The following is a 27,290-nucleotide window of genomic DNA, read 5'->3' as shown; positions in this document are numbered from 1 at the left end:
ACCACTTTGCTTATTAGACCATGGCACTGTCACATCCAGCCTCTTCTTAAACACTCCCAGGGACAGTGAATCCACCACCTCCCTGGGCAACCCATTCCAATGTCTGATTACTCTCTCTGTAAAGAATTTCTTCCTAATGTCTAACCAAAACCTCCTGTGGTGCAGCTCAGACAGTGCCCTCTCATCCTGTCCCTAGATGCCTGGGAGGAGAGATCAACTCAACCTCCAAGTCACAACTACCTCCCTTCAAGTAGTTGTAAAGAGCAATAAGGTCTCTCCTGAGCTTCCTCTTCTCCAGGCTGAACAACCCCAGCTCCCTCACCCTCTACCCATAAAGTTTACAATGGAGAGGTCATGCTGACACCCAGAAGAACATAGGTGAGAATGTAAATACATTATATTAGTCTGTAACTCTCATTCAGAATGTGTTTCTTAATAAGGCATCTGGTTAAATTGAAATGTGAAAGTCTGTCATGCAATATTCTCTCTGTGAATAATCTATAAGGTAGCAGACATGCTACAATGAATAACCAGTAACAGTGGGTTTTCTGCAATGCAGTTTAATAGTTTCTTCATATGTTTGTATTTGTACATCAAACAAACTTCAAACAAAGCAAAACAAAAAATTAATATACAATTCAGGAAAATACTCAAAGCTATTACAGTTTTGGCTTCCCCTTTGTTGTTTTACAATTATGTACAAGACTGTTATTTGCAACATCCAGGGAAGATTTAATGATTTATTTACATCAGCTGGTGTCTTTCACCATGCAATGGAACTGTCTCCTTTTGCTATTTGCATTCCTAGCTGCAAGAGCCCATGTGTAGGTGCTATTTATGGATAAGGTTAAGAGATGGACTGAAACAAAGTAAGATTCTCACTACTGACCACAAACATAACTGAAATTCCATTTTCAGATATAGCTGAAAGAAGATTCTAGAACATAGTGAACTGATATAACCATTGTATCAGTCAATATAATAAGGTATTTCCATTGAGAATAACATTCCCAGTCATGTTAGAGTGAGATATGTGTGAGCTGGAAGAATAATATATTTTAAGGTGCAGCAGACAAAACATATAACTCTAGCGCTAAAGGTACATCTCCTGTCAGAGACCTTCAAAGCAGATGAGAATGCAAAGTATTCTATCTTTTTAAATGTGTGGAGGAAAATATTTTACAATTTTTCTTACACAAGAGATAAAATTCGGAATGAAAAATTGTAATTTTATCCTAATATTCAAGATGTTTCATGGAAACACCAAATAATTGGGTTGGACCAGGGACCTGTGGAGGTAGTCTACTCCTGGATCATTCAAAGCAGGGCCAACTTCAACATTAAAGTCAGCTTTCAACTTAGAGTACGTTGTTCAGGGCTGTGTTCAGTCAAGTTCTGAATATCTCTAAGGATGGAGTTTGCACAGCCACTGAACACCTGTCCCTTTGTTTGATGATCCCTATGGCAAAAAAATTTCCCAAAACCCAATAAGGACTTTCACATTGAAGGTATACCCTAACACCCATGGAATAAATCATTTTCCTTCTATTGAAAACAAGAGTTTTACAGCATCTGTAAACCAAGTATAACAAGAATTATTCTTTCAGATTTCAGAAGGAATAGATATTTTTTCCAGGATATTTGCTGATATCTAATCAGTGAGTTACCACCACTTGAAACATTTTCGTAGCTTCAATCACAGTACAAGATATGCACCATCCATGGTCTTCAAGAAAACAATGCCATACTTGCACTTCCTTCATCTGTGATAAATCCAGTATCTTGTACATTACACTGCTGTTGCAGAACAGCCTATTTCTGAAAGCAGGACTAGATGTAAATTACTCACACAAAAGGCATGAGAGTTTCAGCCTGGAATCCTCAGAACAAACATTGTTTGTTTGGCGAACAAAAGTCAGGAGTTTGTCATAGCTACATGTGCCTGAGATTTTGAAATCCCTATTTTGCCATTGCCTGCTATGCCTTTGGATTATTAAACTTGTTTTTTCTCTCCCAGCTTGAAAGATACAATCTACAGTACAGCTTCCTCCAGTAACAAAAGGTCCTCACAGCCAAAAGGCTTTTCTAATGTCTGTACAAAGGCAGCCACTCAGCCAATATTTCCACCTCCACAAAACATTACATGACTATCTAGAGGCATGTACCCTTTATTTTTCTAGCCCTGCCAAATAAAGAAAACAGACAAACTAGAGTCAGCCTTAAAATCCACCTATGGTATGTCTTGCTCAGAATGACAGAAACATAGATAGTTGTATATGACAAAATACTGTGTGTATCCAGACTGAAAATCCTTATGGTAACACAGGTCTCATATATAATACATATTTTATGACAGTAACAGTCATTACTGGAAACACAAGACTGCTGATATGTGCAGGTGTGTTGGTCATAACTGTTGACCAAGGTATATGAAGCTTGATAACTGGAACTACTCTGATTTTACATCTTCAAAGGAAATAGCCAAAAAAACCCTGGTAATTCTGGGTATCAAAAAAAGCCATACTCATTTTTATCTAAAGAGACTTTTTTTTTCCTAGAGAGACAAATAATATCAAAAGAAACTCATTTTGAGAGGTTGATGGTTCCATTTACATGGCAGGTCTCATTCATTGCATTTAGCAGAAAGAAAGTTAAGGCTTTCCTTTGTAATCCCGCAATAAAATCCAGTCTTCAGTAGGGTAAATGAAATTCAAAATATTCTTTATTCCCATAATACAGGTGTACCAAGTAGCTCCTACTACCAGCATGACATAGGTGTGTGGAGGGAAAAAAAATTAAAGTAATTTTTTAAAAATTGGTTTCTGATTGCTGCCGAAATCATGACAGCAGAATGGAGAAAATGTTCTTCCATAGGCATTTCAGCAGAATTTCAAGATGCTGCAAGATGTTGCATTTCTATTCTCTTCCTTGGTTTGGTTTAATTTTCTTAATATTTGCCTGATAACCCACAGACCATTCTCAGGCTATAGCAACAAATTATCTCTTTGAAGGTCTTCCTCATTTCCTGACTACGAAAGGCATAGATCAAGGGATCGATCACTGAGTTGCACATAATGAGAATGAGGTACATGTTGAAGTGCGACATGAAGCAAACACAGTAGAGGTTTTGAGGGCAGGAGATCATCAGGATGAGATGAAGAAAGAATGGAGCCCAGCAAACAATGAAGATGCCCAGAAGCATAGTCAGAGTGATGGCTCCTTTCATGCTGGTTCTTTGACGGACAGAGTTGTACCCAGGCAAAGCAGCAATTTTCTTCACATGAGTACGAGCCAGGAGGAACATATGGATGTACAGTGAGACCATGAGGAACAACATGGTAAAAAACATAGTGATGAGACAAATGACTACGTAAGTTGACTCATAATAAAGAATGAAGATAATGCCGCAGCCTGTGCAAAAGGTCCAGATGCATGCAATAATAAGCCCTGATCTTTTCACTGTCATGATGTTGTGATAACGTAGGGCATAGAAGATGGTGATGTATCTGTCTACTGCTATAGCCAGCAAACTGCACATGGAAGCCACCACAGATATGCAAATCATTGAATCAAAGACATTGTCTATATGACGCACAAAGGCATCTTCCATAATGATGTGTCTGTTGTTTATTAGGTATATTGTTATGGTCTCCCAAGAATTAGACACACTAACCAGCATGTCAGCCACTGCTAAACTGCAAACAAAAAAATACATTGGTGAATGCAAGTTCTTGTTCTTAACTATTGCACATATAACTAAGATGTTTTCAAGCAGGCTTACAATGCCTAGAGTTAGGAACACCTCAGCTGCAATGACCACCTGTTCACATGACGATGACTTGCTGTTGACAGTAGGCACAGTAAAGTTGCTTGCAAAGGCACTCAGGTTTAGTTCAGAAACATACAGTTGAGAGGTGGTGTTCATTTCTGGAAGCTAACATTTTCTGTTCCTTCTGAGGGGCTTGTCAAGGAGTGCGGTAAAAGCATTTCCAAAAGACAAAAGATCCTGCAAAAAAAAAACAAAAAGGCATGATGAGCACAGGCAGAATTTGACAAAATGATATCACCAATTTCTATTTAATTAATCTCCTATATTCCCTACCACTTCCACACCATATTCCTGTACTGATTGTAAATTAGCCTCTGGTGAGCTCAGAGATTTTCTCCCATCCTTACTGGGAAATTAAAACCACAAACGAATGAAGAGATTCATGCACCCTTCATTCATTCTTTTGTTTATTCTATTTGGTCCCCTGGAATACTTCCCTGGAATGTCCTGGAAATTCTGCTGAAAAACAAACAAACAAACAGTTTCCACAGTCCCAACTCTCAGACCTCAGAAATGCAGGAAAATATAGTACGAGGTCCAGAAGAAACTGCTCACTTGAATACTTGAATACAACAAGTTTTGATTATTGCCACAATTAAGGATTGAACATTTTCAGTAAAATATTTAAATGCTTCTCTGACCTTTGTACTTTTAAGTTTGCATGAACTGTATTTTGAACAGCTTATCTATGCACTACTACTGTTAATTTAAAAGCATTAATGGTATTAAACACTTAACCAAGGCAAATTCACACATTTCAGGATACACTAAGGTTACAAAATTAGTGTGAATGGAAATCTATTATAAAATAAGTTTTCTATTCTAGATCACGACTATTTTATTCAGGTTTGGGTTTGAGTTTTTTTTTTCTTTTTGTAATGACAATATTCAGGGCAAATTGGAAGCCATACTATTCTTAATAAAGGGAACACTTAGAGCTGCCTGTCAGTGACTTGTTGCAAATGAAACTCAAGGTACATAATGCTAAATAATATTCAGTTTTTAAAAGTAGCTTTTTATTTGCAATCAATAATTAACTGTACCTATTTATCAGAGTTGCTCCTTCAGCTGCTTTTCCTCTTCATTGTCTGCAACCTTTCCTCTCGAGAGGTGAAGTTTCAGCCCCCCTCCTCTCCCAACATCTGGGGCTGGGGACTCCTTGCTGGGACTAGATGAAAAAATAGAAGGAAAGGAATGAGCAAATCCATAGAGCCAAAGCTGACCACATATAAATTACTTACTGTGCAACTGCCTTTTTATAGACTCCAAGCAATAACGACTTCAGTACTCAAACTGTGGCTCCTCCTCCCCTTCTTTGCCCCTCTGGACGTCTCTTTCCACAGATCTCATAGGAAAGGCTTGGGATTTTACCACCATCTAGTGGTCTTCTCCTTTTTTACTAAACAATGATTCCAATCTGAAATTCATAGTGAACTTTCTATAATATTAGAAGGGAAAATGTACTAGGCGTGCTCCTTTCCAAAACTATTTCTTTTTGTTGTCTGTTTTGTTGCTAGTACATTGCCAATAAGTTTATCCTGCAATAATACTCCAAAAGAGGTTAGAATAGAAGACTGTTATTGAAGTGGGAGACTTATAACTGTTATAAAAATTTGTCTAATATTCAGTTTTGGGTGGTTTTTCAGAAATAAGAACCCCACTGTTACAAATCTCAGAGTACAGTCAAACCTATCATGCCACAAATAGAAGATATATTCAAATAATTTGTATGGAAAAAAATAGAACAAATAAATGGTTGTGTTCTGCCTCCCTCACTAGAATAGAAATTTCAGTGTAGAAATGGAAGGAACAGAAAACCATGGCTTCTCAAAATGGATGTGAATTTTCCCAGGTTTCATGGAGCCTAAGAGTGTTAAACTCAGCACTCAGCATTCCAATGGGTGAAGTTCCTCTGTGGGTCTAACAGTCAGGCAGCCAATGCTTCTTCTGGTCTTACCCAAAAGGTGGCAAAATTAGAGCAAGTCTTTAAAAAATGGTCTCTGCTCCTGTGTGTAGACTGGGGAATGCAAAGCTCACAGTTTACTGACACTGCCAGATGCCCTTATATTAGCTGCTAACCAGATAGTCGAATACCATGCAGTATTTAACTGCATCTCTGAATCACCACTTTTCCACAAATTAGTGGGTTGAGGTTATTTCATGGTGTATGACAGCTTCCAATGTTTATTTTTAACCTATAGTATTTTTCTTAAAGAAGAACCACCAACAAACTAATTTTATTGCTATTTCCTCTGCCATCTTTGTGTTTTCATGTTCAGTTAAAGTTTATCATGGAAAAGTACCTAAATTCATGTTTCTAATTATTCTGTTGCACAAGAGGTTTCTCTATGGTTACCACTGGCTTCACTCTAGGGATGCTGAAACACCTGTACGAAATATTCTTATGTATAAACAGTCCCTGCACCAAAGGTGACAGTGAAAAGTATTTTTGTTGTTTGGCGTAAAATGACTCCTCTAGTACCATGCAGCTACAGTCAGGAGATGAACTTTGCTTATCCTTGCTCCCCAGAACTGGAAAGAAAATTTAGATTATCACAAACTAGACGTAGAAAACTATTCTCAAGTGCAGCTGTTAAATTTGAGTGGACAATGCCAGCTAGCCAACACACACACTCCCTGCTGTATCTCACCTGTGTGCCAATTCTGAGCTCATAGATCTTTGCTATGCCCCAAAGAAAAGTACAGAGTAGGTTCATCTGCAGTTCTCTTTCTGTTCTTTAATGTAAAGCAGGATTTTAGTTATCTTTGATTTTCCCATTGCAGACCTTGGCAAAATTTTACTTCTTTCAGTGTTCTTAGATCTAGAAAGAACTGTGCAGACACTGCTCTTTCCACATCCAATTACTTTTCTTGCAGTATCCTGTTTTGTTACTGATGTTGCTTATTGCATTCTCTTTTTAAGATCTATTCTTTCCATTTACAAATTCCTCTGTATGTTCAGTTTAACAAAGCTCTTTGCAGACCAGCTTAGCTGCCTTTACAAAAGTTCTCAATGTACCTGGTAGGACTGAGCAGACCAGCCAATTACAAAAAATAAATCACACATCAGACTGGATGGTTTGGCTGTTATTCCTAAGAGCTATGCCAAGTTTCTCACATATAAATTATGAATCAGCCTTCAGATTCTTGTTACTCAAGCCAGACACTGCAGGCATAAACCTTGGTACAAGTACCTATACTACACAAAGAAACTCCCTTATTTACAAATCTTTCTGAAAAATTGCCTGCCTGGAAACTGGGTAATAGTATAGATGCATTTTTTCTTAATGTTAGGTGAGAAATGAAAAAATACTTCCCTCTCCCATCCCACCCAAAAACAGAGAAGAGTTTTGTCATTATATTGCTGCAGTGAACAGCTGTGTTATAGTCTGACAAGCAAGTAACAGAAGGGACATTGAATTAGCAGTGGGTGGAGGCATGTGGATGAGTTATAAGGATTTTAAGTAAAGAGGTAGAAGAGCAAATCTTTGGGTTCTCTTGGGTAGAATCCAAGAATGGCTTCACCTTCCAGCTGGAGGACTCTTGAATGGACTTGTCTTTCAGATGTTCGTGACCTTAGTGGTCAGCTCCCTTGACTGTTTAGTTAAATGAATTCTCTAACTCTATAAACAAGTTGGCACTTAGTGTTTTCCAATGTCACAAAGATCATGTCTGGACTACTAGTGAGAGCAAACAGTAATTTATGCATCGCACATCCTGAGCTGGTATTTAGCTCTTGGACTGCACAGGACCTGACCCAGGTACCCTGAGGAACACACGGAAGCCCCTGTTCTGTTCTCACACCACCATTTTCTTTTCACACAGGGAAAGGAAGAGAGGTTGTGATGGGGGAGCTTGGGGTGCAGGTTCACTTGTTTCCCCGCAGCAGAGAAAAAAGGACAGCTGGGTCATACATCAAGGAACCTGGATCTGGAGCAGCTAACAGTGTTTCTGAGGTCTCTGGTCATCCCAAAAGGGAGACTAAAATGTATACTTAGGAAAATGTCTTTTGTTTTGTACTTCATGTAACGCCTCACATGGTGTAAGGAAAATGTTAAATGGTAGAAGCCTCTATTCAACTGAGCTCACCAAGAAATTTCTCTTGGTTCCTGGAAAAGAGATAGAAAGTGCTACAGAAAGACATCAGTAAACAGAAGAAAGAAGTAAAATAGGAATTCAGCAGAAAAGAGATGCCAAGACCTGTTTCTGTCTGATGCCAATTTTTGCAATTGTGAAGCGGTAAGAGAGAGCAGAAGTCACTCCAAATATATACCTGCCCCTCAGGCTTCAAGAGCAACCGGAGTGGAAGCCACAACAATGCTACTGGCAGAAACAACCAGGCCCTGCCTGCCAGTCAGCACAACCAATGATCTTGCCAGAGCTCCCATTCTCCCAGCACATCCACTGGAACTACACTGACATGTAGGTCAAGTTACATTCATGTCAAAACCAGCAGGGAATTGCATGCCACCTTCATGACAGCAAGCTACTGATTTTATCAACAAATGAATAAATGAGGCCAATGGCAGAATGTGCCACCGAAGAAGTTCCTGCAGCAGCTAATTACAGTCAGACACATTCTGGTATTAAACTGTTCTAATTTTAACAGCTTCAGAGAAGAATGTTAGTGATCTTAATGCAAATCTACAGAAGGTGTCTAGTGCTAATACATTCGAGCAATTCAATTTCAGTGTTCTTCTGAAGTTTTTATCTATTTGATGAAAATGTGTTTGTTCTTCATAACATAGCTCTGGATTGGAGCTCTTGGCCTGTTTATGAAATCCCTCTCTTTTCTACTTCTTGCCTGTGCTGTCATTAGCATAATATTTCACAGCCACAAAGGATCCTCTCAGTCTGCTGTAAGACATAACATGGATTACCAAAAGGGAAGATCATGGCCTTCTCTGCATTTGAATCACATAACGAATGTTCTCTAATTTCTCAGACTGAGAAAATGATTTCTCTTGACCTCTGTGCTGAGTAGCCTTGTCTAAGCCCCATCAAGGTCCCCACTGTTACCTCCTCAGCATTACCAGCCAGTTAGCCTTTAATAAAGACAAGGCAATTAATCAAGATCTTAAAAAAAAGCATCATTACTTCTCGTCCTCAAATAAAAAAACTGGATGAAGAAAACTGGACGAAATGGTGATAGGCTATCTGTAGTTCAGTCCCCTTGCCTGTCCAGGAAATGACTGAAAGCTTAAAAGCTAGTTTTTGCACTAAACTATGGCATAATAAATACTTTCTTTTACATCAGGGCCCTAATCTTCAAGTCAACATTTTCATTTTTTCTGCAGAAAGAAAAGCAAGGCTGAAAAAAGACATCAAAATATCATGCAAACTGTGTTGGGGGAAATTTGAACAGTACAGGCCACAGCCTGGTGTTAGAAGTCTGTATGCCCAACCCAGTCTATGCAGAAAATAGAAAGCCTGTGTCCATGAGATAGTTCCAAAAGAAAACAGACTTGCAGTAAGCAGCAGCAAGCAGAAACCAATCAAATCGTATTATAAGGCATAGACAATAGTTATTAGCCAATAATGTGCTTGTATTATTCACGTGCTTTTAGAAGCATGAGATATAAGTTTGTGGGTAATAAACAATAAATGGGAGCATTGATGATGACCTCTGTGAGGAGAAAATCTCTGACTCCGGCACCAGAACACCAGGGCTCTAACAACCTTTTTCTATAAAAGTGTGCCCTGTGCAAGGATAGGATCAGCCATACTTAGCATGACTGCACTAGCACTTTTGTCCATCAACCCTTTCATCTGAGCCTTCAAAATGGTTTGAGACAATCTCTGCCCACTCTCAGTTTCTATGTATGAGTGGTGGTTCTTGCATTATAGTAGAAAATTAAGAAAGGTGCAGTACAGTATAAAATGCATTTAAGAAAGACATATCTTAAAAACCTAAACCAGATGATGTTGTAACTAGCCTTCTAAACTGTTAAAGAGTAACATGGGGTTTATTAATCATAATTTTTATGCGCTTCTAATTGGAGCCACTTCCAGTAATGAATCATCTCCTAGAATTCTGTTAGAGGATGGGGCAGCAGTACAGACATGGGAAATCATACGGAAGTGCCAACTGCAGTCTCCAGAAAGGACTGATGACCAGCAGAAGACTGTAGAAACTTTCTGACAGAAAAGAGGGGTAATTCAATAATCTACAAACAGACTGGGGTAAAGAAAAATAAGCAAACAAACCACTTGGCAGGTTCTCATTCAATACTTTTTTCTGGGAAGACTGGCTGATACCCTCAAGTACTGTGAAGCCCATTAGAAGGACCACAATAGTTTGGAGAGATGGACAGAGAAGTCCCAAATTCACTAAAGACAGATGCAGGGTTCTGTACATGAGAAAGACTAACTCCATGCACCAGGACAAGCAAGGGGTGGACCTGCTGGAAAGCAGCTCTGCAGAGAAGGACCTGGGAGTCCTGATGGACAACAAAGTGTCCATGAGGCAGCAGTGTGCCCTTGTGGACAAGAGGGCCAATGGTATCCTGGGGTACATTAGGAAGAGCATTGCCAGCAGATCAAGGGAGCTGATCCTGCCACTCTATTCAGCCCTAGTGTGGCTGCATCTGGAATGCTGTGTCCAGTTTTGGGTCCTCACTACAAGAGAGACACAGAGCTCCTGGGGTGGGTCCAGTGAAGGCTATGAAGATATTTAAGGGACTGAAGCATCTCTGTTTGGAAGATAAGCCAAGGGATCTAGGCCTGCTCAGCCTCAAGAAGAGACAAGGCAACATCATCAGTGAATAAGTATCTGAAGGGAGGGTACCAAGAGGATGGAGCTGGGCTCTTCTTGGTGGTGCTAAACAATAGGACAAGAGGCAACCAACAGAAACGGATGCACAAGAAGTTCCACCTGAATATGAGAATTTCTCTCCTGTTCAGGTGACTAAGCACTGGAACAGATTGCCCAGAGAAGCTGTAGAGTCTCCCTCACTGGAGATATTCAAGAACTGTCTGGATGCAATCCTGTGCGATATGCACTTGAGCAGGGAGGTTCAACCAGATGAGCCACTGTGGTCCTTTACAACCTGATTCGTTCTGTGATTGTATGAAAGTATTTCTTGCTGGACCACAGGGAATAATTAATACATCTTTATTCATTAATATAATTATTAAAAATAAGTGATTAAAAGTGCTACTTCAATTCTTCAATTTCTTCAATGAAAAATACCATGTCTCCTTTTTGCAAGCTTATCTGGCAGTTTGGCAAAGGCAAACATTAAGAGCATATTGTTCATTTGTTTCATAGAATGATTGTACATAAGAATCTTTTTTTGTATATAAAATGCTGCAAATTTGCTGTATAATTCAGCTCCACAGTCTTCAATTCAGTATTCAATATTTGAACATTTTAATTTTGTTAGTGATCACAGGCAATTCAGTGAAAACTCATTTAAAATACCAAATCTTTAGTAAATTGTATTTTAATATCAAGCAGAAAAGCCCTAGATATTACTTTAGAATAGCATAGCATGGAATAACATACCACTTCACATTGGCAATTCTTCATTTTTCCAGCCCAGTGTTAGGCAAGCATTTACTACCAGATGAATCTTCCAGTCACCCATTTACCAATATATATTCACAAGCAGACCTTTCTGCTGTGGGGACTATTGCAGATGTGCTCCAGCATCTTTTCCCAGCAAGAAAATGATGTCTGTATTTGCAATTATCTTGGCCAGATCTAAGAAGCAGCACAACCTAAGATGCATTTTAGTTCTATGGGGACCAGCATGGGGCTCCCTGATTTTAACAGGCCTGAACTGTGGCGACATCATATCAACTATTTCCTTTGGACCAAGACACAGAGCTCTCCTTTCAATGGCAAGGACCTTGTGAAGGACCATACAAGCCAGTCATGAGCCACTATTCTCATCCGCATCACTAGCACATGGCCTACACATTCAATCTTAAACTCCTCCATGTTGATGAGAAACCAGGCCCCTTTCTTCTTCCCTAGGGTAAAGTTTTGCACATTCCCTAGATACAGAACAGTCATAAAATTCAGGCTTTGATTTTCTGCTGTCTTCTCTTATGTCCCGGTTCTGGCTTCTCTTGCAGCTTAACTCTACCTTTCCTTAAAGTTTTGAACTCTCTGGTTTAGAGTTTGCATCTTATCTTAGTTTGAGGGAAAAACCAAAATGTTTACCAAAAAACAGAGAGGATTCCTCCACAATAATCACATCACTCCTTATTAAATTTAAGAAAAAGGAACTTTAATTAGAAAAAGGATATAAGAAGGATAACTGTTCCTAACTACGATCTATATCTACATATATATGTAGATATAGATATAACCGTAAATAGACCAGAGCAAACTACTCCTCCAACACCAAAATTAAAAAGAAGAGAGAACAACCCCCAAACGGTAGATTCCTCCTGGAGCAGTTATATTTATGGACAGTGTCAGTGTCACACCTCAGCTGGCTGCTAGGTGAATTCTCAGTCTTTTCCCAGCAAAGCAGAGACAAGGAGTGGACATTCATGTGGACACTCACTCTCTCTCTCTCCTTGTCCTTTGTTCCAAACGAAGAAGGAAAGGCTGGGATAGGAGGGGTGGTGATAATTCCCAGGAATCTCCTTACAGTCTAAGTCGGTTCCCAGGAAGAAAAAGAGACAGTCTGCAGCATGTCTCGAAGCAGCTGTGACTCTCCTCTTTCTCTCTCTCTCTCTCCCTCTCTCCCTCTCTTTCTGAAGCTCAGGGTGCCCAGAGATGGAGGGGGAAAAGCAAAGAGCAGAGCCAGAAAAAGAACTTCCACCAGCAAACAGTGGCTCCTTTTCTGCAACTGCCCAAAGAAAAGCCCCAAAAGCCAAGCCAGCACACAGGGAAAAAAAACTGTCCCCACCCCCAGGTGCTGGGGTTCAGTTTTCTCACCTCCATCCCACCATTCAGCTGGAATCTGAAAGTCATCAGCCATCCTTTGTCCTCAGCCCTGGCACTCCAAGCCCAAATCTTTGTGTTGGTAAGGTGAGAAAAATTCTCTGAGGGACTCCTCCCAACACCACCTTCCTGTGTTTGAGCCTTTAACAAATCTTCGTCATGAAATAAATGTGACCAAATAGATATACAAACAGGCACTGCACAGTGTCTGAGCACATTGTTGCATTTGCATTAACAGATAAAAGCCAAGAGAGTACAAACCACAAGCAATGAGCAACCCTTCCAAACACAGTGCATTGTGCTCAGATCATTCTTTCCTACTTTATTTTAGTATAAAATGCATACTCAAATACACTTTATTTCAGCATAAAGAGGCATGCATTCCTCAAAATGAGTAACAAAATTGTGATTTCTGTTTTTTTTAATAAATCTCTGATCTAAAGAGATCCCTTGAAAACTGCTCATTTCCCACTTCCCAGCACAGGAGCACACCATGAAGTCTCCCCTGGGAGTACTGCATTCCCCATCCTGGGCTGACCGCTTAGTTTGAGCAGAGAGCCCTGACAGCTCAGTGCCTCTTTGTCCTGTGCTGTCTCTCTAGTCAAGTGTTGGTGTTTTAGCACAGCATGAATATAGAAATGTAAAAAATAAGATGAAGGAAAATCTCAAGAATGTGCACAGCGAGAATACTCATTAATTCACTCTACCCACAAAGAGACGTTGCAACGCACAGAAGACTGCAGATGCAGTAATGTGTGCATGCAGTTCCTATCATGGCAAGTGCAAATGTCTCTTATTCAATGCATATGATAGCTAAACATAGGTATACGTGCTACCCAAGCAATTTTCAAGAAAATATGGGAAAATATCAACATTTGTCTCTTTAGAACTAGTATTTAGTGCTAATCTAATGTCTCTGTAATGATATACACGTTCTCTCCTCACTCTCTGTTCAGGCTGCTAAAACATGCAGCTATTTCCTATTTAACGAGGGGTCTAAATGCACTAAAAATGAGAATTAAATAATAGTCGTTTAGCTCAGAACTCAAGTTTTAATGCCAGGCCCTTACTACACTACTTTTTCTGATCTTTCCTACAATAAAGGCTTGCAATAGACAGTTTCTTCTTTTTTTAATGTCAGAATATTTTTAATCACTTTATTCTAAAAGAAAAAAAGATGACATTATCTCAGAAGATGGAATCATTTTTCTTCTAACATTCACCGGCTAAGGAGTGAAAATGTGGAGTACTTATGTGGCTGAAATTAAAAGACGTCAAAATTAAAAAGGCAAATCATGTTAGCCAGAAATAAGAGATCTACAGAAAAAAAAAACAGTTCAGTATTGTGTCTGAACTCAATACTGAAGTATTATCATAATATAATATTGTGATAATATTATATTATAATGTTAATATAATAATATAAATTAATATTATATTATATTATTATATTATAATAATATTATATCACAATATTAGATTATATTGTGATAATATATATTCAGTATTGTGTTTGAACTCAATACTGAAGTATTATCATAAATGTCATCTACTATACTGCAGTAACTGGTGCATTTATTTGTACCATTGAGAACTTAAATCAGTTTACACTAAAGCATTCTCCTCAATGGCAAGCAGTTTGCCACCCAGCCCCACAGATTCATAGCATTTAAAATTTCAAGCGTCATTAATCACTCCCAAAAGCAGCAACCATGTGCCCTTATGTCTAATCCAGAATTAAAAGTGAAATAGAACCTGAGAAAATTCTTTTCATATTGATTTGATGAGGCTGCTGATATGATGCACCCTTTCTGGCTTTCCCAGGCTTACAAATTGCTTAGTTACAAAAGAAGACTGAAGGATATTTTCTTTTTGGCACATTTTGAAACATAACCAAAACCCCCTTTCCTTTCTCTCTTCTCTTCCCCTCTCCACCCTCCCAGATAAACAAACCAACCACAACACAAGAAACACAACACAACCACAAACAAACCAACCACAACACAAGAAACACAGTATGACTTCAAAGAGAGAGGACAGTCACTAAAGTAAGCTCTGGTTCTGATGAGTATTAGCCCAGAAAGCCCAGTGCATAGATGAATCGTTCAGGCTAAGAGGAGTAACAGATTTGTGTCTCCAAGAAATCACTTGCTATTGGATCAGCCGAGGAATCAACTTCTGCAAGAGCTAAGAATGACTACACAACGGGGACAGTTTATCACTGGGTGGGTGTGACCAAAGATGTGTATTCTCCACCCTCTATGACATTTCCAATGAACTGTTAACAATGGACCATTTGCAGCAGCGGCCCAGGGCACACCCAACCCCTCAGGCTGCAAGCTGGGTGTTGAAGAAGCCTGTGAGATAAGAGCTGTGATAACGCCACTCTGAGGAGTCGTTGGCACCTTCACACCCAGCCTGAGGTGTCATGTCTGCTAATGGGCCATCAACGATTCCAAAATATCCCATGACTCACAGAGTTAGATCACACATTGTGGAACTCATGGCCCTGGGGGAGTACTGGGCTTTCCCACCTGAACCTAAGCATATATAATCTTGGGGTTTGGGGACTTCTGGGGCCACGCATCGAATCCAGAGGAGGAGCAGAACCTCAAGAGGAAGAGACCACCACTCTCAACCAGACTGCAACCGTCATCTGCACCAACAGGTTTTCTTTCCTTTTACTTTGGACTCAGAGGAACCACGTGGGGCTCAGCACAGGGGCTAACAAACACCATTCTGTTTGTGGCCCAGGGAGCTGGGTTATAATTCTGGGTTTTTGTGGTTTAAAACCAATTTCTCTTTGTGCCATTGCATTTATTGTAAGATTTTTGTTAAATCGTAACTCTGTCTTATAATCTCTTTTTGAGTTGGGTTCATTTCTCCTGCCAGTTTATTTTTAAACCAGCACAAATAGTTTCTCAACTAAATTACTTTTCTACATCTCTAATGGCTGATAAATAAAAATTTAAAAAAATTGTTTGGCATCTACAATTTTTCTTACTTTTTTGTTGAGCTCCTCATTAAGTGCAGTATGGAGGTCAATCCTAGCTAAACATCACAGACTTTAAAGTGGTAAAAACCTGCATCTTTGAAAAAGTGACCTTCATGCTTATTAAAGCTGTTGAATATTTAACATACACATCAACTCTATAGTTAATTGAAAGTGAGGATTAAATTATTTCCATTTGAGGGATGAAAGATAGACACTTCAAACTTGCAGGAAAAAATCTAAGCTTGTACTTGCCTGTGTACTCTCCCATGGACATATAAAGCCACCACCAACATTTTAACAGAAATTTAAACAGCAAGGATTGCACTTGTTAGTATAACTCCACTGTCACTAATGTCATGCAGCTACAGAATGTGGCTCTGATTTGAAAACCAAGTCTATTTTTTTTTATACATCCTGGTCTGTCAACGACTAGCTCATAAGAAAAATGCCCTGAAAGCCACCAGTTTGAACACTTACAGATGCACAAATTTGTAGCAAAAAACTAACTGTTTGGGGGAAAAAAGATTTTAAAAAAGCTTCAGGGAAAGTAGTAGCAATTCAAGCAAAGGGGACAAGTTAGTCCAAAAATTTAGATCAATTAGAACAACTGGGACAAAGAGAACTTGCAAGTCTCCTGACTTATCTCCAAAGAATAAATTGGCAGGCAGAGCAAGTTCACAGGCTCGTATTTGAAAGATGAAACAAAAGGACTTTCATTTCCAGCAATGAGAAAGAAATGCACTTGCTTTGTATGCATCTCAGTTTCAGGAACAGAATTAATATTGACCTGCAGGACCAACATTGTCAAGTACAGTGATACCACCACTTCTCAAAAACAGGCAACACAAAGTATACTTCCCAATACAACCTAAATTCAGGCTTAGTAGTAGGACAGTTGAAGTTTTGTCTTAATACAGAGTGAGAAACAAACTAGAGAAAATCAATTATTTCATTGAGCATGTTCAGTTAATTTGATGTTTTCAACTAGGTGATGTTTTCAACCAAGTGATGTTTTTGGTGCTGAGTTAAAATTTAGTACTACTAACGCAGTAAGAATAGCAATGATAAAATAAAAAGCAGTAACACATGGTCTTTTTTCAGCTTTATAAAAGTCTATTCGCATCAGACTAAGCAAGATTAGAAAATATTGCAGTGCTTCTCAGTTATAAATAATAAAATTAATTAAAATAGAAAGGCAATGAAATTTTAACATTACAGAACTTATAAGAGAGAGAATTTCATCATGGAATTTCCACCTCTTCATCTTCATTAGAGTCTTTCTAAAATGCAGTAAATTTGTCAGTAACTAGATGCAAGAAGCATTTTTTCAAACTATTTTGAGATTAACACAGTGAGCCCATAAAGTGCCAAAGAATAACAAGAAGGCCATGGGAATTGCTTGAGAAGGCATGCCCCTACAATTTAGAGGATGCAGTGAGAAGTTCAGGACACCATATTTTGTGAAAGATATATGTTTTTTATCCTGATAGTTTGTACTGGATTTAGCACCCAGTGTAGTGTTTATGCCTTACTGTGAGATGAACAATGCCTGAACATATATAGAGCTAGAACAGCGTGGACAGGCAATTCAAATACTGCCCTAAAGTGTGCTACTATCAAAATTGTTTAAAGAAACTTGAACCAGCTGAAGGAGTCTGTATTTCATCAGAAGTTTGCATCACACCTAGATTCCTAACAGAGGATCAGAACATTAACTTTCCTGTCATATCAAACTGCAGGTCTTACATCCTTTCCAGCTTAGATTCTTGCCAATTTTAATATTGCAGGCTAATGTGCCAACTACTTCAATTGTGCTAATAAGGCATTTTCCATCTGCATATGTGTCAACTACACACTGCCAATAAAACCAAACTACAATCTTAATATTATAGCTCTGTCCAATTTTTTTCTTCTTCTATCAGTCCAATTTTTATTTTATTCTTAACTTTTGATTATTTGTGTTTCTTGAAGTTGACCTAAAAATCATTTAATTCTTTTTTTTTCCAAAAATCATTTCAGAATGTATTCTCATTAACAGCAGAATGACTATTACTTTTGAGATTCAAGATATTTGTTTGGGTCCTTAAGTATTGACTTAAAGACTAGCTCCAGGCACACACATATGCCCTGTGTGTTTCCCAGCCTAGAGTTATGAAAATATAATAGAGATTGGGACCTAGGGGGTTGGGGTTTTTGTTTAATTTGGGTGAGGATGGATGGGTGGGGAGTTGTATCCTTCCTATTTCTTTGGTTTAACTAAACCTGTCTGAAGTTATCTCAAAAATTATCATTTACAAATGAACACTGGAAAACAAAGCTATGACAGAAAAATGCACATGTTATGGCACGAGTGGAAATCCATTTATTTTCATAGTTATGGTCCCTTAAGCAGCCCTCAGTTCCCAACCTGGCCTTCATACTGTTCATGCCAGCAGGAACACTTGGAAGCTATATGACAGATGGGATCAGGAATTAGTTCTCAGTCAAAAAGAAATAATATCTTAAAAGGATGGTTGTTTTTCTGCTGAATTTGAGCTCTGAATCGATATAATCACATATAGAACTGTGCAATATAAGTGAGAGGAAAAAGTGGCCAATAAGAGACAGAAACTCTTGGAAAGCCACCAAAGTAAATCTGTGCCAAACCACAGCCTTAGGCACCAAAACTGCTCTGTTGTTTGTTCCATAAACAAATAAAATAAATACCATTTACCTTACTTGTTGATGTGTTTTCTAACAAATGACATCTGTTAGCAGGAATACAGGTAAATGTTTTACATATCTACCAAAGCACAGCCCGTTATTAGGGAGGAGACACAAGCATGACAGGAAGATCAAAATCCAACTCAGCTTTCTTCATCTAGTTTAGAAAATATGTACTAATTAGAGATGTGACATCTTTTCCAGGAAATTTTCACCTGGCACACCTAGTTGTACTTGAATGGGTAGAGAGGCTTCTGTGTGTAACACCTGTCTTTTTGCATCTGTAAATGGTCTGTAACAGTACAATACATCTCCAGCGAGAAACTGTACCACTTTCACATCACTGATGGCACTAACACAAAACAACTGCTGTCTACACGTAAGCCCTATGTGAAAGGGAGGGTTGGGAGGCTCACACAACCTCTTAGAGGAGAAAAGACATATCTGTTCAGACCATTTTTATTTGCTGCCTGAAAAGGCAGGGCAACTATGTCAGCAAGGCACTCTTTGCTCTTGTTGAGGGGCACAGAAACCTCCTTTTAGGTCTGATGCCAAAGACTTGATTAAAATACACCATCTTTTTACTTTTTAGAGAAGATGTGCTCTGGTATTTCTCCCTGGGAAAAAAAAATGTTATACCTAAAGAACTTCTTGTGTGAACTTTTTCTTTTAGTACTAACTGCATTGGGTTTGTTGTTTACTAAAAAATGAAAGGTAATATTACTCTTTATAATTAATGCTTCTTTCAAGTGCTTCTTGCTGGCAGCCAAAAGTTTCACTTATTCACATGAGATTAGGTTGCTGTGTAAGAGACCTGCAGGTGTTGAAGATCACTGGGGAGTGGATTTTTGTCTCAGTGCCTGTTCAAGAACAGGCCAGGGCAGAGGTTCTACAAGATTATATCACCATCCCGTGCTGTGGGTGAGAAAGGGAGCATCACCTGTGATCCAGACAGCATGGGAGACCTGTGAGGAAAAGCTTCTCATACAGTACAGTTCAGGGCTGCATCTAGGGAAAAGAAAGCAAACAAACAAACACTGCCACAGATTTTTAAAGCCAGAATTCTGGACTTAAGGAGAACAGCTTTTCACTAGCCTCTGATTGCTGCTATATCAATTTTTTCAGTTTATGCTCCAGATAGGATATGTAAGGTGATAGATAAGAGGCGAAGTGTTATATCTGTGCCACAAGCAGATACATATGTTGAGGACTGATCATCGTAGTGGGCTGCAGAAAACATTCAATGAACTGGAGCAGGAGAAGGCAGGAATCCTCAGCTGGTACACAATATCTATAATGTCACTTGCCTTTCTCTCATCAGGGGAGAGAAGTTAAAGGAATCCATGTAAATATATTCCATCATCGCACAGTTTTCCTGTATTGGTCCAAATTAAAAAGTTACTTCATTATTTTTTTTCTATTTCAATTAGCATTTGGGAAGCCAGTGCTCTCTGCTTGATCACTAAGAAGAGTAGGCTTGTTTCTTAGTAATAACATCAACAAATTAATAGTATTTTGCAAATTTCAAGATTTCCATTAGATGAAATTCTACTATTTGCTTTCAGTCAGGAAAAAATTTAAGTATACAAGATTGAAGTAATTTGTTATCTTCTAAAACTAAAGTCACATTGGGATTTTACTACTAAAATCAAGTAAAAAAAATGACAAGACTTTAAAATGCAATTTGCTGAGCAATGGAAGATAGACATATTTCTGAATACATTTACCTTAAATTATGAATTAGTAGCACATCTCGTTCAACTATTACTTCCAGAGAAAGCACAGTGACCTATCCTTACACTCAGAAATACTGACTGATTTCAGAGAAAGCAATGGGAGCTCTCACAATATCGACAGGGTACAGTTCTAATGAAAATTCCATCCTCCAACTTTACACAGGAGCACTCTACCCAATCTTTAATAATGGTAAATTTGGCCCTAAGTAGTTCAAAACAATTTGTTTTCTAATATGACTTTTTCTCCTCAAGGGCATTTTGACCACAGATTATGAAATTGTAAAAGTTTCAAGGAACAGATTCAAACAGATGGAAGCTGAATGTTGCACTGAACAGGTTGATGTGACTTTCAGGTGTGAGCAAAGCCTTGTCCAGAAATTCACTCCCTTTGTTTCTCCTTGTTTCTTAGATATTATTAAAGGTCACCACAGCAGTATTTTACCCACAGAAGTTACTGCCAGTTACCGTGGGAAGGAGTTGTGGGAAGTTACTGAAAATCACATTGCTGATTTAGGTAGGGCTTGATATCCTTGAGCACGTATGGCTGCCATTATTGCAGAGTGGAACTGTAAAATCAGATATTCTCTTCAATGGTAGGGGTTTTTGATTGATGTTGAAGAGGTAATACAGATCTTTTTCCTCATGTTCATCTTAAATTATATAATTTTTGTGATTTAACCCCAGCTGGCAACTAAGCACCACACAGCTTCTTGCTCCCAGGGTAAAGGGGATAGAACCAGCAGAATAAAGTGAGAAAACCCTTGGGTTGAGATGAAGACAGTTTAATAGGTAAAGCAAAAGCTGCATGCACAAGCTAAGCAGAACTAGGAATTCATTCACCACTTCCTATGGGCAGGCAGATGTTCAGCCATCCACAGGAAAGCAGGGCCCCATCACAAGTAACAGTGACTTGGGAAGAAAACAGCATCACTCCAAATATCCCCTCCCCTTCCTCTTTCTTTCTCCAGCTCTATATGCTGAGCACAACCCTGTAAGATACAGAATGTCTCTTTGGTCAGTTGGGGTCAGCCTTCACAGCTGTGTGCCCTCACAACTCCTTTTTCCCCTCAGCCTCCTTTCTAGCAAGGCGATAGGAGAAGCACAAAAAGCCTTGACATTGTGCAAGTGCTGCTAAACAATAATGAAAACATCCCTGAGTTATCAACACTGCTGGCAGCATAAATCAAAAACCTGGTCCCATACCTACTATTATGAAGAAAATTAACTATCCCAGCAAAAAATCAACGCAACAATCCAATGATTTTCTGGTCTGTAATTTCTGTATAAATGGAAAAGAAAGAATAATGGCTGTTTCTTTTTTCTCTCAATTGCCTTTGTTTCATTTAGACATATAATAAATATCAAGGACAAATTTGCTATGAAAGTGTCTACCCCACTGAAGTTAGCACTGAACTTACATTGCCAAGCTTCAAACTCATGCTTGACTTAGAGTCTTCTCTCTACTACCCTGCCACACCCAGCCAGAGCCCATATTTGTATTTTCCATATTTGACTTTTCCAGTGTTCCTGTAAACTTTGACAGTACTGGTTTGCCTAGGTACTATTTGTACTGTTCCATCTATTATTTTGGCATATATGCTGATTGCAAGCCCACTGAGCAATGTAGCTAACTCTTTTATAATAGTAAAAATAGTTTAAAATAGTAAACTAATGCCCTCGGAGTTCAGCCTGTATAGAAGAGGGATTATAGTAAAATAATTTAGAATGCTTAAAGCATTTCTTGAAAAATACCTCCATACAGGTTTAGAATATGCACTATAATCCTTTAATACCACTACCTAATTGTACAACCAGACACTGGATTTCTACTTGAAAAAAATCCCTCAATTATTAGGCTTTACTACACTTCATTTCAGTTAATTCTTTCTCCATCCTTCTCCACCACTATATGGGCTGATAAGATCTCCATCCCAGCCAGACCTTGTACCAGTACTTTCCCTTTCCTCTTTCTGATATCAACTGACAACCATAGTCTTAAAACTACTCCTCAACATTAACTCAGTTTTAAGACAGAGATTGCAGATATCTAAAACTCTGCATTTGGATGTGCAGTTAGTCACAGAAAGCCCACCCTGTATGGGAAAAAAAGCAGAAAAGGGAAAATAAAAGCACTCATTTGTGGGAATAATAGAGTGCATAACTTTTGCTAGGATGGGCATTAACCACCTTGCAAGGCTATGCACAGGTCTCCAAGCACTTTTCCCTCCTCACTTAATGAGCAATCTTGACTCTTGGAAAAGTATGCTACCCTTGTTAGTTCTGAGGATTCCTCAGCGGTGCTTGTCAGGGTAAACCTGGAGACAAGAAAAAAATTACTCAGGGGAATGTAGCCACTGCCTTGGACTTGGGCAGTGTGGATCTCTGATGCAAAGTTGCTTTGAGGAAACCTGACCCCGGTCTTGGGCTGACAAAGAGGGGATTGAATAAAAAGAACACATTACATCATGGTGCCCCCAGGTTAAGCATCTCTGGTTTCATCTCCTCTCAGAAACTGACATGACATCTTTTCAACCTGTGATACCACTCAGCAAAGGGACAAAGGCAAGTGCCAGAGCAGGACAAATCATGTGTTCAACATTCACAACTGCATACCCACCAAGCTGCTCAGAATTAAAACAAACATATGATGAGCCTGCATTCTGATCACATCCCATCTGTGCAAAATCAAGACCAAGGAGCAATACGAACTGTGAACAAGCTTAGCAGGATAATTGTGCAGACTGATGACAAAAGACAACTACAAATCACTTCCTTAGACTGTTAACTTCTCTCTAGAAAGAAGGTATAGTGGCTCCACTAACAGGCCAAACACATTTAGGGTAGTAAAAATATGCCACCTTCAGCACAAGAAGCCTTGATTGCATCAGTATTTCACATGTGTTTCTTTGGTAGCACCAGACACTGGAATGGGCAATAACACCTCTAAATACAGCTTACAATGAGTCCCATTTACCACCTACTCCTGCTTCCCAGAGTCTGTACCAAAACTTCACTCTTTTCACAGTATTCACAATGGACCCTACTGAAAAAACTCAGAAGTTAAAATTTTTAAAAAACCTAGAAATATTAGGGACAAAAAAAAATCATCATTTCTTTTGAACCAAAGGCTCCCTGTAGTCTCCTTGGTAATTCCCAGACCTTGCTATTTTGGGATCTGAAGAGAGATGTGAAAGAAGATAAAGGATTCTTGCCTTAAAGAGTCTTTATGTTATTACCTTTAAAAGTACTGTACTCACAATACAACAGAGTAGACATACACAGCCTAAATACACAGTACTCACAGTGCTGCTGTTCCTGTGAAAGAGAAAGGGAAAACTCCAAATGCAAGTGTCTGAAGCATTTTGAGTTAAATATCTCCAGATACATGGACAACGCTGATGATTTACACTTGAAAAATGATTCAAAGTTTTCAAGTAATCAGAATCAGCAAAAATAATTGTATTGCCACATGCGAATGGTTAATGCAAAAAGCAGAATTTAAAGATATTGAACATGACTTTAAGGGCTGTAACAACCAAATATCTGTTCTAGTAATAAACCTTGCTACTATATTGCTATTGTATCCTTCCAGATACGTCAACATTGTGATGTGACTAAAGAAGTATCTGTTATTTTGTACTTGGCACATTTTCCTCTGTCATGCTGTAATTTATTTGTGTCACTAATGGGTTTGTCTCTTAATTACACCACCTGGCAAATTCTGTTTCTGACTATGCCTCAAGTTCCCACATGATTTACAGAAAGAGTTTCCAAGTGTTGAGGCATCATCTGGTTTCTATCAATGGAAAGGAAAGTTAATACTGAAATCAGCAAGTCGAGGGACTGACTGAATTTTAGCAGAAGACAGTGTGCTGGTTTAAAGGCGAACCAGCAGGGGAAATGAACTCACCACGAGAGAGATTATAAGTCAGAGCTAAAATTTAATAATAATATTACAATAAATACACTGGCACAAAAGGGAAAATTGCTTTCAATTCACAAAAACCCAGCAGTATAACCCAGTGTCCTGGGGCACAAACCCAAGGGGGTTTGTTTGCCCTTGTGCTGAGACCCCCTGTGGCTCCCCCAAGTCCAGAGCAAAAGGAAATGAAAAACCTATTGGTGCAGGCAAGGGCTGTAGTCTGACCGAGACCAGTGATCTCCTCCTGTCGAGGTCCTGCTGCTTCTCTGGATCCAACGAGAAGTTCCCGAGGTCTTCTTACCCATCACTTATGTACCCTCAGGGAGCACCCAGTCCCTCCCCCTGGGCAGGGACTCACACAATGGGTGATTAACTCTGGGAGCCAGGGGGTATTGTTGAACTGTTGATGGCCCATTAGCAGCTCTGGCCCCCTCAGGCTGGGTGGAAGGTGCTAATGACTCCCTGGGCAGCTGCTGCTAATGGCCCATTGTCCTTGGGGAATGAATAGAGGGGGTAGAATACACAGCCTTGATCACCCACACACAGTGTTAACTGGTCCCTCCTGCTGAACTAGGACAGACAGTTAAAGTAAAATGAATTTTCCTAAGTATATGTTTTAATTTGGAATCAGGCCCAATGCACCCAATGTGGATACACCCATGTTCTCCTGCATAGCTGTGGGACGTTTTCAGAAAAATAGTGGCAAGTTATAGAAGACTGTTGGAAAAGTTCCTCTAACCACAATGGAAGTCAAACTGACTTGCTTGATCTTCATTTCATGTGGCTTCTCATGTCAATAGCATGTGCTGGACAAAGTTTTTCAGCAAGCATGAGAGGACTCAGCAATATACAGACTCATAAAGTTTAAGAAAAGTAAGTTATTCACAAATATCATCCCTTTAGAACTGAAGATAAATGGACTATTATTTTGGCATAGATCTACTGCAAAAATACCTACAGGCTTACACTCCTTCCCTTGATAAAACTGTAGCTTAACCACAAGTTTCTGTGGTGCTGAGTACCAGGCACACCAGCATCATTGTGCACGTGCTTATTTCTGCTCCACGTGACTCTCATGACAGTCACTGCTTGGCATGAAAAATGCTGCCTTTGAGCCTGAGACTACAGAAAATGTCACATACCAAATATCAAGGAAACACCCTCTCCCCTCATTTCAATATGATCCTGCTGACTTCCCTTCTGCCATTTGAGGATGTCTTGCTTAAGTAAAGGATTGTCTTTCTGAGTACCAGCAAGCCTCCAGCCAGAGAAGATTGCTCTGTTGCAGGTACCCCATTTTTTAGTAACAAGCTGGAGATCTGCAAATAAGCTTGAGTTGTACACAGAATAGCTTGTGCTCCCTGAAGCATCTCACCTAGACTTGTTTTCTTCCCAAGCAGAATAAAAATTATGAATACTTTATGTCCTTCATTTAACAAAAATGTTCGTCAACTAAATAGATTAATGATTCATAGCTCATAATAAAATATCATTTAAAATTACTGATCATTTGCTCTTTTCTGGCCTCTGGAAAGAAATAAAAGGACTTAGAGGAGGATTGGAAATAAACTTTAGCGAAAGTATGAAATAAAATTTGGGTGACTTCATTCTTCCCTTTCCTGCCCTGCTCCTATTTGTGCATACCTATATAAAACATGGTTTGCGAGCTCTTTTTTAATGCAAATTTGAGCAAGGCAGGCTCTGTTTAAAGGCTGCAGTATTTGGGCTGAAGAGATATTTGGCCTGACTCTCTGTGTAGGCATTGTACAAAGAACTAAGTCAAAACCTATGGCCATGGGAAAATGAGAACAAAAGTATGCTGTAATTATAATCCATGAACAACTGGATCTGAAAGAAACTCATGCTAGCAAAGAAGTAACAGGAAATTTTATAGACACACTATTAGATCAGTACTGTATACAAATGCAATTGAGTGCATAGGAATAGGACAGAAAGACAAGAACCAACCTGGACCTACTAACTAGATGCTTGGTACAGGCAGAAAAAAATGCTTTATTGTATACATGGAAACCAACAACCAGCAGTTAAAGCTGAAGCAAATGGCTTTTTAGTGATTCTCTGACTGCTAAAACACTCCAGAGTACCCCTGTAGCTTTTTACAAACCTATTTCTGGCCAAATCAGATACCCAAACAGGTGAGATGAAATATTTTTTTGTGCAACACCACACAGAGTCTTTGCTGAGTCACCTTTTTCCCATCTCTATCAGTATATCAATAGATACCAGAATTCAATTACTTAGTCATGTAGTTGTAATAATTCAGCATTTCCCAGACTCCTGAGCTTTTGCTGGTGGTCTGTATGTCTACCCTGCATTCATTCTGCCTGCCATACGTCATTTTACGAATTGGTGTAATTGCCCAGCAGAGCACTGCCTGGTGTGTCTCATTAGCATTCTTTAATTACAGCAGAACTGAATGGCATGTCATTTACTTGTAAAAACTATTCACTGTATAATACAAAAGTGATTATAAACTAATCTCTAAGCTTTGGCTTCAACTTGGACTTGACATTTTTATAGACATCTATACCTCATTCTGGTAGTTCATGACAACACATCGCCTTGACTAAGCTGTTGCCTGTTAATAAGCAATTTGTCCTAATTCGTTATCTCACACTTTATTAAGCATAAGTAAACAAGAGTCTGGGAAATTCTTTTATTGCTTATTTGACTAGTTAGAAAATGTTCATGCTAATTTGAGCTGCTCTCTGTGTTAGTTCCTACTTGCTGATTGTAGTGACTAAAACAAAAATTGCACTTCAGCTAGAATTACATAAATTTTGTAGTCTAAATATGAACTAACTTGTTCTGCCTCCTAATATGTTGGCCCACCTGCCCTAGCTCTCTTGCTGTCCCTTATCTTTGCAGAAAGTGATGGCAATGAAGTTACTCTTAAAAACAAACAAACAAACAAACAAAAAAACCTAACTCTATAAGACCATACTTACTCTGCACAATGCAGTCTGAATTAACCCACCGGACCAGGGCTCTCAAGAAGGCAGTCACAGATGAGGTAAAACTTGGGGAAAGCATGAAAAAGGGGAGAGGCAAAAAAGAGGAAGGGGTTTCTACAGGAATTTGGAGTTGCTGAGCAGGTGTGTGTGAATCATAATTTCAAATCCAAATACTTAAAATTCTTCCTCAGCCCAGCTTCAGAAATCTACGACCTTTTTATTACTAGC

General features: G+C 39.0%; 1 protein-coding gene across 3 annotated transcripts; it reads right to left on the bottom strand.

Moving 5' to 3' along the window:
• Positions 1-540: 540 nt before the first annotated feature.
• On the bottom strand, positions 541-27,290 carry MC5R (melanocortin 5 receptor). Of its 3 annotated transcripts, none has more exons than XM_071554887.1 (3): positions 27,057-27,290; positions 4,873-4,997; positions 541-4,006 (listed from the first exon to the last, which is right to left on the bottom strand). In XM_071554887.1, exon 3 carries the CDS (start codon positions 3,923-3,925, stop codon positions 2,948-2,950), a length of 978 nt encoding a protein of 325 aa, XP_071410988.1. In that variant the 5' UTR covers positions 3,926-4,006; positions 4,873-4,997; positions 27,057-27,290; the 3' UTR covers positions 541-2,947. The 3 variants fall into 3 exon arrangements, with proteins under 3 accessions (XP_071410988.1, XP_071410989.1, XP_071410990.1); XM_071554888.1 differs by lacking the exon at positions 27,057-27,290 and adding an exon at positions 5,071-5,099; XM_071554889.1 differs by lacking the exons at positions 4,873-4,997; positions 27,057-27,290 and having other exon boundaries at positions 541-3,695; positions 3,782-3,868.

Source organism: Pithys albifrons, chromosome 4 (assembly GCF_047495875.1).
Source record: "Pithys albifrons albifrons isolate INPA30051 chromosome 4, PitAlb_v1, whole genome shotgun sequence".
Taxonomy (NCBI): domain Eukaryota; kingdom Metazoa; phylum Chordata; class Aves; order Passeriformes; family Thamnophilidae; genus Pithys; species Pithys albifrons.
The sequence above is the reverse complement of the archived record's forward strand: the minus strand, read 5'-3'. Positions and strand labels throughout refer to the sequence as shown.

What these genes read in the sequence shown, in the direction of transcription:
- MC5R (XM_071554887.1), bottom strand. Translation starts at nt 3,925, where the DNA reads ATGAACACCACCTCTCAACTGTATGTTTCTGAACTAAACCTGAGTGCC.